The 11,273-nt window shown below is 43.6% G+C and overlaps 1 protein-coding gene and 1 long non-coding RNA gene across 2 annotated transcripts in view; one reads left to right on the top strand and one right to left on the bottom strand.

Annotated features, from left to right (window-relative positions):
• The first annotated feature begins 1,592 nt into the window (after positions 1-1,592).
• On the top strand, positions 1,593-5,163 carry LOC138676671 (uncharacterized). Its single transcript, XR_011320803.1, has 2 exons — positions 1,593-1,782; positions 3,928-5,163. It is a non-coding gene; the product is annotated as an uncharacterized lncRNA (long non-coding RNA).
• ARPIN (actin related protein 2/3 complex inhibitor) overlaps positions 5,076-11,273 on the bottom strand; it is a 25,293-nt gene continuing 19,095 nt past the window's right edge. The window contains exons 4-6 of the mRNA XM_069766186.1: positions 8,793-8,999; positions 7,902-8,068; positions 5,076-5,761 (exon numbers count right to left, since the gene is read on the bottom strand). Coding sequence (XP_069622287.1) covers positions 5,753-5,761; positions 7,902-8,068; positions 8,793-8,999 — 383 coding nt within the window. The 3' untranslated portion in view covers positions 5,076-5,752. The remainder of the gene's footprint in view (positions 5,762-7,901; positions 8,069-8,792; positions 9,000-11,273) is intronic.

Here is an 11,273-nt window from a genome sequence, read left to right as displayed (position 1 = left end):
TTGCTCTTGGCGGTTAAAAGGTCATTGGTGACCTTAGTTAGGGAAGTTTCAGTGGAATGTCGTGACCAGAAGCCTGATTGTAAGCGGTCGAAGAGGGCGCAGGAAGATAGATGGGAGGACAGTTCAAGATGGACGTGTTGTTCAAGTAGTTTTGAGGCATAGGGGAGAAGTGATATAGGGCGATAGCTAGATACAGAGGATGGGTCAAGAGAGGGATTTTTGAGGATAGGTGTGATTGAGGCATGTTTAAAGCTTGAGGTGAAAACACCAGTTGTTAGTTATAGGTTGCAGAGATGGGTTAGAGTTGGGATGAAGACTGTGGCGAGGTTTGGGATGAAGTGGGAAGGGATCGGGTCAAGTGCACAGGTGGTGATATGCGATCTTGAGAGCAGAGTGGAGAGTCGATCTTCTGTAATGGTGGAGAAGTTGGTTTTGGAGGTGGAGGGCTGGGTAGTTGGGAGGAAGGGGTCTGGGGGTTGTCCACTAAAACTGTCTCTGATGTTCTCAATCTTCTGCTTGAAAAGTGAGGCAAAGTCTTCAGCTGAGATGAGTGGGGAGGGAGGAGGTGCTGGGGGACGGAGGAGAGAGTTGAAGGTGTTGAATAACTGTTTAGGGTTGTGAGACATGGAGGATATGAGAGATGAGAAGTACAGTAGGTTTGTTTAGCTGTGGCGAGTGTGGTCTTGAAAGTAGTGAGAGACTTAACTGTTTGAATGCGATAAAGTGTTCGTTGGAGTGGGATTTTTTCCATCTCCGCACTGCAGCCCTGGATGCTCGCCTCAGTTCTTTGGTCAGGCTGGCGTGCCAGGGCTGTCTGTTGACAAGCATGAAGATTTGGTCTCTGGCGAGTGAGACTTGGTTCGATCCTGCTCGGGAGATGATTATATGAGAACGAACTTTGTTTTGAATGGAATAAATTCGCTGATTTTTTTCAGCATCTTGGCTGTGCATTACCATTCATTTGCTAGTTTCTTATGGAGAATGCATAAATATGTATATCATCATTATGTACCTCTACTAATTATATATTATGGACATCCATGTGTGTATGTATTTTTCATGTCATAATATCTAGTGTGGCATTCACACATCCTTATGCCTTATGCAACTTCTCTTTCAGATTAGGGGGCACGTTCTTCTGCCCTCCATCTTTTTCTTGGGCTTATATGACAGCGTTTTATTTATGTCACCATAGGACTTATCTTTGTCCCCTCTCTCTGCATATGTGCACAAATAATTTTATCTTTTCATTTTTCAGTGGGTTCTCTGTGGCACTGTGACAGTCGAGCATGTTTGACTGTCACATCTCCCGCTCCCGGGAGCCGCGCGTGCGCTTTAGCATTTCCTATCTATTTGTCTTCCCCTGCTCCAGTTTCTTATTTATTTATTCATTTATTTTTTCCTCTGTGCGATCCGTTGGTCTGGCAGGCCGGCACATGCGCTGTTCATCCACCAGGGGTCAGTGCAATATCCTCTTACTACAGCCTCTGACGCCATCGCTCCTGATTACCTGCGCACCAGACTGCGATCTGTTTTATTAGATCGGGTATATACAAGCGCTGTTGGTGCTTTTAGAGCTCACTTCCCCTGACGAAGCTGTCTTGAACAGCGATACGCGTAGGGCTCTCCCTCCGTTGCCCTTCACTTGCTGGCTGCCCAGTTATTGCTATATTTTCTCTATATTTTGTGAGCCTTCTGTCTGGATCACCTTCTAGCTGCCGCAGCATGTTCCCCTCTTTTGCTCAGGACGGGTGACAGCCGTGCTCCTTCTTCCTATTTGGGGTAATTATTTGGCCGTATTTGCTTGTGCCCTACTCATTATATACTAGGAGGACTATTTGCTGTGGGTAAGCTGCAGCCTGACAGGGTTTTGCTATCGACAGATATATCTTTTGCTGATCAGGACAGGGCGGATTTTTGCCAGTAATTAATTATATGTGTATACTATCTGACTATCTGCCATATTTGAAGCATGTTTTCCACTACTATATGGAAGTATTGTGTATTGGGCAGTGTTGGGCACACGTATATGGAGGGAGTTTTGTATGTATGGTTTTAATTGTTTTTATATGTTACCAATAAAGCTTGTTTGACTTATTATAACTTTTGGTGGTGTGCATACATTATAGTGGCTTTCCTTTTCTTGTTTATTATCTGCTCTGCGTATTAGCCATTGTTTTGCACCCCCAATATATATTTATTTATTTGATATCATTGTGGTGCGCCAACTAATTTTTCTATGAGGGCTGTCTGTTGATTTTGCGAGCTTTGGGCAAGAGATTCCAAAGCTGCAGCTATTGTGATGTTTTATAGAGTGGCAGCGTCATCCACTGTGTAGGGAACTTATGTCTGTGAGAGGGAGGACGGATTCAGAGAGTGAATGTAGATCAAGGTGTTTAAGATTTCTGCGAGGGTGTGCATGTTTGTGGGGTGGGGATTGTAGACAAGGAGTGGAGAGGGAAGAGAATGTGAGTAGATTGTGGTCAGAAAGAGGAAGAGGTGAGTTAGAGAGGTTAGATAGGGAGTAGAGGCGGGTGAAGATGAGGTCCAGTGTGTGGCCATTTTTGTGAGTGGCTGCAGAAGAGGCTGAAGGAGGAAGTGAGAGATAGAAGTTTAGAGGCAGCTGAGAGGGAAGTGTCAATGGGGATGTTGAAGTCGCCCATGATGATAGTGGGGATGTCCGCAGAAAGGAAATTAAGTAGCCAGGTAGTGAAGTGGTCAAAGAAGGTGGTGGTTGGCCCTGGGGGGCGGTAAATGACAGCTAGTTGGAGGTTGGTGGGGGCATAGATGCGCACAGAGTGCACCTCAAAGGAAGGGAGGGTAACAGAGGGTGGCAGTGGGATTGGGGTGAAGGAGCAGTTATCTGACAGGAGAAAACCAACTCCTCCGCCATGCTTGCTGCTAGGGCGAGGTGTGTGAGAAAGGTGGAAGCCACCATAGGAAAGTGCAGCAGGAAAGGCTAGTTGGAGGTTGGTGGGGGCATAGATGCGCACAGAGTGCACCTCAAAGGAAGGGAGGGTAACAGAGGGTGGCAGTGGGATTGGGGTGAAGGAGCAGTTATCTGACAGGAGAAAACCAACTCCTCCGCCATGCTTGCTGCTGGGGCGAGGTGTGTGAGAAAGGTGGAAGCCACCATAGGAAAGTGCAGCAGGAAAGGCTGTGTCAGAAGGGGTTAGCCAGGTTTCGGTGATGGCGAGGAAAGAAAGTTTGGTAGTAACAAAAAGATTGTGGATGTAGGAAAGCTTGTTGCAGACAGAGTGAGCGTTCCACAGAGCTCCTGTTAGTGGGACTGGGGAAGCAGGGGCTGAGCATATGGGTATAAGGTTAGAGAGGTTACGGAAAATTGTGATAGAGCGTGGATGGGAGGTAGAACTTACTGTGGGGATGTGGTGAGGAGGACCAGGATTTGGAGATATATCACCAGCAGTGAGAAGGAGCAGAGAAAGTGTTAGCAGGTGGGAGCAGGAGATGGCATGAGGTGGCTGTCTGTGCTTGGAGACAGAGGATTGTATGTTGAACAGTTCTGAGGAGGTGAGATGGATGGGGAGGATTGAAGAGGAGATGATCAGTTCTTTACTAGGAGTAGGGATTAGGGGAGTTTGCAGAAAGTGAAGGATTATAGGGGTGAGAGTGACAACAAACAGAAACATTGTTTACAGTGACTGGCCAGTTACCTTCAGTTCCCTTCTGGTTCAATTCTGGTTTTAATTCTAAATCAATCTTCACACTTCTAGGACACACTTATAGGAATCACACAGCATATAAAAACGTTTGCATCACCATAATAGTACTGAACTGTAGAATCCAATTGTCTGGTCATTGTTACTACACGCCGAACGGCGTAAAAACAAAACTTGAGAAAAATAGCGGAACTGACGTTTTTCACTATTTTGCCCCACTAAGAATTTGTTTCTTGTTTTTTTCCAGGACATTTGTTTGGTAAAATGGACACTGTCATTCAAAACTACAACTCGTACGTAAGCTTGCTTTTTGATGGACGACTATGATGAGGGGAAAAATAAAAGTTACGGTTCTTGAGAGAAGTGGAGGAAAAAAAATGAAAGCGCAAAGTGGAAAAAAATATAGCCAAGTTTTGAAAGGGTTAAGGACGTACATGCTGGAGCACATGTGGGTTTTACAATTGGAAATTGCCTGCTGCATAGGAGCTCCGAACATTCTAGATAAATACAAACCATTTATTTGTGGGTAAACCAGTTATTTTTCATGTTGTCCATTAAGGGATATCCTCTTTTAAAAAGGGTTCATTAAAAGTGCTATCTGGGACTTTCACACTGACAGCCTATCCTTACAAAAGGTCATTAATGTCTGAACAATGGGGGAGTAACATGCGGCACCTCCGCCGATCAGTTGCTCCCAGAGTTGGCCAGAACTGCTCAGTTGCACAGCATAGCTTCATGGATGGAATAGTGGCCGAAACCAGGTACTGCACGTCCGCCCCCCTACTGATTTGAATAGGTTGGCGGATGTGTAGTACCCGGCTGCAGCCACTACACAGTTGACGGAGCTGCGCAACTGAGCAGTTCGGGCCGCCGATACCGGGAACAGCCGACACTCCCCACTGATCAGACATTTATGACCTATTCTAGGGATAATCCCTAAATCTTAGTCCCAGATAACCCCTTTAGTCTTTTTTCACGAAGACTTGAATTCTGTATTCCAGTCGTAATGATGGGTGTGATGGAGTAAAATAAGCCTAACTCATTAGGCGCATTTTATCGCTGGTGTGTACCTCACCAGGAATGTTACTCTACTCAGAGTCTGGTGTATATTTCTGGCATAAGTTTTGTGGCGTAGTTTTTAAATATTTTTTTTGCCGTGCTTTGCCAAGCCCGTCGATGCTCTGCCCACTTTGGTGAATCTGGATGGACTGGCATGAACAGCTTCGAATTGAGCAAAGCTTTTGCAACTTTTCAAAGTGCATTATGACAGAAATCTGGCAAAAACACAGATGAATTAGGATCTATGTAAGAGAAATCAAGGCAAAAAGCATTACCATGAGATTACCGCAGGATTTATGCTGCAGCAAGCTGTAATCTCTGAATAATGACACCATGAAGTATACAAATGATTTATTTACCTTGTATAAAAATATTACAGATTATCATCACTCGCGTACATTTTAGTGCAGACGTTTTTTTTTTTCCAGAACCGTGAAATTAAAAAAATCCAAAATTTAGAATACAAATGATACATTTCCCAAAGCTGAAATGTTCTGTATTACTAGATTAATTACAAGTAAAACATCATATATATGAAAATCTATAACAGTGCCACCCCTATACACTGGGCAGGGCAATGCAGCGCCAGTATGCTACCAAAAATGCCTCCTAGTAAAAGGAAAGATCTATTCCATGAAAGACTGCCACTTCTAGCTGGAGCAATAATGCAAAGGAGTGCAGCTCTAATGTAATTGCCAAGGACATGGAGGAACCGCCTAGGCGCACGGTCCTGCACTACACGGACATAGCCATAGTCTAGGACCCTGTGATTGGCACATAAGTCTGAATGAAATTATATGTATTTACATACAAAACACACAAAGAAGTATATGGGGTATATACAGGCAAACACTGAAGATTGGTGCAGGGAGTGACCGCACCCGTCGTGCCAGTAGCAATATGGCAGGCCAGGCTACACGTGCAATTCAGAAATGTTACAAATGATGGTCCAACTTGTTCAGCCTGGGAGCTGGCCCATATTTTGGAGCTGTACTCAACCAGCAGCAAGTACTTCAATTATCCTGTAAAATATCCAAACAGACAATAGGTATTAAAGGCAACATCCCATTAACAAGTCATATGTTCTCATGCCACCAAGCTGGTGGCCTCATCTGAATAGCCGCCATGGCGTCCCCATGCAAAAATCATTGGTTTGCGGGTAGCAGAACCTGAGGCGATTGGATGAGACAACCACTTAAAGGGAATGTGTTATCAGAAAATGAGCTATTGTTTAAAATCAGGTTTATGTTTAACTTTTTTTGTTTTTTTTTTGTTTTTTTTAAATTCTGACAAGGTTTTATTTTGTTTTGTTTTTTGTCCATATCATGGTGTGTTAAAAACAAAACTAGTAATATTGCAGTTTACACATTGGCCACTGGGGCATTTTTAGACTCACGCTTCCTGTCCTTTCAGGAAGTTTTCGGTAGGCTCATTATCATTAGAGGCAGGATTCCAAAGACAGGCAACACTTCTGTACACGGCTGATTACATGAGATCCGCCAATCACAATAGGTGATGTCATGCGCCCCCTCCTTCCACAATGACTTTTGTACATGCTCATTAGATGCTTCAATACAAAATATAGGGTGCAAGTCTGTCTATTGCTGATAATGTACATATGGATGTTCTAAAATAAGAAGTCAAAGTTCAGAATATCTTCATTGGTAAGTGTTCAAACTGCACCATTTATGTTTATTTTTAATACAGATTGTGATATGGGCAAAAAGAATTGTTAGGTTTTTTTTAAAAAGCCGATTTACGCAATAGACCAGTTTCAGATAACTTGTTCCCATTAACATCATGTAATAACTGCATTAACATAAAGGTGTCACATAGCTAAACTATTGCTCATGAAAATTGTCACTGTTTTCTGAATATGTTCCTTTTTTCACCCTTACTAATAACAAATATTCTGTGTGTGTAATAAATATGGCATTCAGCAAGATTGTCACACTAGCTATGGTATATGTGCCACCGATTTTCTTCATATACAGTATTAGTCCACCCACAATAATAATAAATGGCAGGTAGTATTAAGCTGAAAGATATGTGCTAGATGGAAGATGATACAACATTTGCCGCTTAATGGTGAAAGAAAATATAGAAGAATTAAAAGTTAAAACTAAATATAGGAAATTGACAAAAACGGAATTTAAAAAAGCTAGCTTGTATTTAGTGTACCAGCGTTGGCTTGCATTGTCGTTGATAGGTAGGTTAAAGGTCATGTACCTTATATGTTGTAGTGGTTGTGTCAGAAGGGGTCACATGAACAAGGGCCCGATTCATTAAGGCGTTGTGCATTGGAGCAGTGATGAGCGAGCGTGCTAGAACAAGGTGTTATCCGAGCATGCTCAGGTGTTAACAGGGTGACCTCGGCACGCTCGAATACTATGCACGAGTCCCCGCGGCTGCATGTCTCATGGCTATTCGACAGCCACAACACATGCAGGGATAGCCTGTTTGCTAGTATGTACTGTAAATGCAGGATGTGCTGTAAATGTTTTCAGATTAATTTTGGAAAGTTATGAAATGTCCTATAAATGTATGTTCTGTTCCTGATCTAAGGATCTTGGCTTTCAGATGAATCTGTGCTGCACTTTATGTACATGCTCAGTAGGGGGCAGTGGTGTGGAGTCGGAGTCAGGGAAGTTGAGGAGTCGGCGGTTTGGCTTACTGACTCTACATCCCTGGTGCTAAAATATACTTATAGAGTTAACCATTAAATAAAAAAAGCATATAGTGATACCACTACACTGTGTGTCACAGTGAGGCCATGGTGGCTCTCCGACAGCTGTTGTGTAATTGATATATCAGAGTCTGAGGATGGATATCCTCGTTAGACAGGTTCCACTGCCCTCATAGTAGCAATGGTGGTTTATGCCTTTAACGGAATCCGAATCATCTTGCACATATATTTTTTTACTTCTTGTATCCATGAAAGCTTCTTATTTCACTCAAAACAAAAACAACTGTGCCATGTTCCATCGGGTTCCATATCCAGGAGCCATGCTGCCATGCCATACAGCGGTAAGTCAAAGCTCTGTGGCTTCAGGATGCATACATACAGCATACTACGAGTTGGTTATACACATTTTCATGTAGAAAGTGGCCTATCCCTTTAAAAGTATATTGGTTATTGGACAGTTCTTTTACTTTTCATACCCATTCATCATCTTCAGCTCCATCACCTTGGCCACGAGACTCCGGTGCGGGCTCAGCACTGCGAGATTTATTGGCCATAATGTTGTCTGTCCATGAAGCTCCAGTCTGAGCGTCCCCAGCAAAATTACATTTTGTCACTGTCCCAATGTCAATTTTTGCCAAGGAAACTAAAAGAGAGAAAAGACATTACTTAAGGTTGGCTTTGGCAATATCGATGCAAAAGGGAGACGAACCCTGCCATTAATACAAGAATAAAGTGTGAATAATCTGCCAACACGGCATGGATCTGACACAGCCTAAACATTGATAGAAAATCTGACTACTGTTATCGAATCCATCATATTTTATATAGTGTAACTTGCTAAATCATAAGGTCTTGTATCTACAGCAGCCTCTGCGCAGATAGATGCAGGCTGTGCAGTGTGAGAGCATAATAAGAGCTAGTATACCACTATAATACCAGTATACAGCTATATATATGTGTGGCAACTGATGGATTTATGAAGTCGAGTCAACAATAAAGCAGGTAACAAAACTAAAATAATCTAAGGGTATGTGTCCACGTTCAGGATTGCATCAGGATTTGGTCAGGATTTTACGCAGTTGTTCATGAGTTGTTTGAGCATTGTAAGGACATGCTGCGTTCTGAAAAGACGCGCCGCATGTTCGTTTCCGCGGGTCTGCCGCATGCGTCTTTTAATGCATAGTGGAGACGGGATTTCATGAAATCCCCTCCACTATGCTGTAACATCTGGACGCTGCGTGCTTGATGCTGCGGCTCTACGCAACGTCAAACACACAGCGTTTCCTGAACGTAGAAACATACCCTAAGATGTTGGAGAAGTTAGGGAAGTGCTTCTGCACAGAGTATTATTGGGGCAATGACCTTACATATAAATGGTCCGTCTCCCAGGGTTTTCACTCGCAGCTGGTCACCAAACTCAAGTTCGGTCTTCTCCATTTCGGCTTCTGGCAACCAAAATGCAACGCTGTCTTTGGGGGTAAATCTCAGGCTGATTTTCAGCAGCTCCTCCTTGTTAATGAGACGGTTCAGCTCCTCTGTTTGGAGTCTGTCGGTCTCCCCTTTTGCTTCCACCTCTGGTACAGAAAATATAGTTATTAATGGAACAATTGTGACGCCAATTCAGTACTGTGTAGAGGATTTAGATCATGGAGATTTCTGGTCTCTACGGTTCTAATACGTTGTGAAGATCTGTTCATGTAGACACAGACCTAAGTGACGGACACGAGCTCTGCACATATTGTAGCCTCCGCTTTGGTTTGTTTTATGGCCACAATTTGGAATTTATATCAGGTACATATTCTACAAAATGTTAATGCCTAAAATTGTAATGTGCTGGGTGGCAATTTTCCAATCTGTTGTGAAAAAGGCTAAAGGGGTTAAACAATTATCAAATCTTGTCAATCAGACAGATATAAAGGTACCTTCACACTGAGCGACGCTGCAGCGATACCGACAACGATGTCGATCGCTGCAGCGTCGCTGTTTGGTCGCTGGAGAGCTGTCACACAGACAACTCTCCAGCGACCAACGATCCCGAGGTCCCCGGTAACCAGGGTAAACATCGGGTTACTAAGCGCAGGGCCGCGCTTAGTAACCCGATGTTTACCATGGTTACCAGCGTAAACGTTAAAAAAAAAAACAAACACTACATACTTACCCTTCAGCTGTCTGTCCTCCGGCGCTCTGCTTTCCTCTGCACTGTCAGCGCCGGTCAGCCGGAAAGCAGAGCGGTGACGTCACCGCTGTGCTTTCCGGCTGGCCAGCGCTGACACAGGATGCAGGAGGAGTGCAGAGAAGCAGAGCGCCGGGGACAGACAGCTGAAGGTAAGTATGTAGTGTTTGTTTTTTTAACGTTTACGCTGGTAACCATGGTAAACATCGGGTTACTAAGCGCGGCCCTGCGCTTAGTAACCCGATGTTTACCCTGGTTACCAGTGAAGACATCGCTGGATCGGTGTCACACACGCCAATCCAGCGATGTCAGCGGGAGATCCAGCGACGAAATAAAGTTCTGGACTTTCCTCAGCGACCAACGATCTCCCAGCAGGGGCCTGATCGTTGGTCGCTGTCACACAACGATTTCCTTAACGATATCGTTGCTACGTCACAAAAAGCAACGATATCATTAACGATATCGTTATGTGTGAAGGTACCTTAAGATCCCTAAACGGATCACTGACCCCAGCACTCATCTACTGCGCAAATCTGACCCATTCGCAGCAAGCTAAAGCATTAGGATATGCTCACACGTTTTTGCAGTGTTTTTTCCCACAGAAAAAAATTAAATCTAGAAAAATCTGCATTAATAGCTGTGCTTTTTAATATGTCCACTGATGGGCTGGAGCACACAAGTGAGTACTATGGGGGACTATAGGATATAAAAAGGGGTTGTCCACTGACCTAGATATTATAATGTTAATGGCTTATGTAAATTTGTGTACATAGGGATCTTTAACCCCTTAGTGACCGAGACAATTTTGACCTTAATGACCAGGCCAATTTTTGCAATTCTGACCGCTGTCACTTTATATGGTTATAGCTCTGGAACGCTTCAACATACGAGGGGCAATCCAAAAGTAATGATAATCGGTTATTTCTATTGCACACAGAAATTAAAATAAAATGTTTTCTTCTCTCTTAGGTACCCACTAGTCCAGGGAAAAAAAATCACTTAAATAGACCACGATTCCCGGGAGCTACATTCATTTGAATATGAACTGCCGAGGAGTGAACATCAAAATGGAAAAAAATGAGCTCAGAGCTTTCATCAAATACCTCTGCTTGAAGAAAATGACTACCAAAGACATACACAGCGACTTGGTGGAAACATTGGGGGACTCTTCTCCTCCATATTCCACAGTTGCATGCTGGGCCAAGGAATTTAAGCTGGGAAGAACATCGACGGAAGATGAACATCGTCAAGGATGCCCATCCACGTCCCTCAATGAAGAAAACGTGAAAAAAGTTGAAGAAGTTGTATTGGCAGATCGAAGAGTGACTATCAGGCATGTATCTGAGGTCCCAGGGGTCTCATATGGCAGTATTCAAAGAATCCTTGCAAAAGAACTGCATATGAGAAAGGTCTCCGCGCGTTGGGTGCCAAAAATGTTAACCGACGAGCAAAAGAAGAACCGAGTTGACATTTCAATAGCAAATCTCGAAAAGTTCCAAGCAGACAAGGAAAATTTTTTGTCACGTTTTTTTGACCATGGACAAGACCTGGATCCACCACTTTGATCCGGAAACTAAACAACAATCGATGACGTGGAAACGAGCCGACGCCGAAGAAATTCAAAGTGTCAAGCTCAGCAGGGAAGGTTATGGCGTCCGTTTTTTGGGACGATGAA

The sequence above is a fragment of the Ranitomeya imitator genome, chromosome 4 (assembly GCF_032444005.1).
Source record: "Ranitomeya imitator isolate aRanImi1 chromosome 4, aRanImi1.pri, whole genome shotgun sequence".
Classification (NCBI taxonomy): domain Eukaryota; kingdom Metazoa; phylum Chordata; class Amphibia; order Anura; family Dendrobatidae; genus Ranitomeya; species Ranitomeya imitator.
Note: the sequence above shows the minus strand (reverse complement) of the source record. Positions and strands in the feature narration are given on the sequence as shown.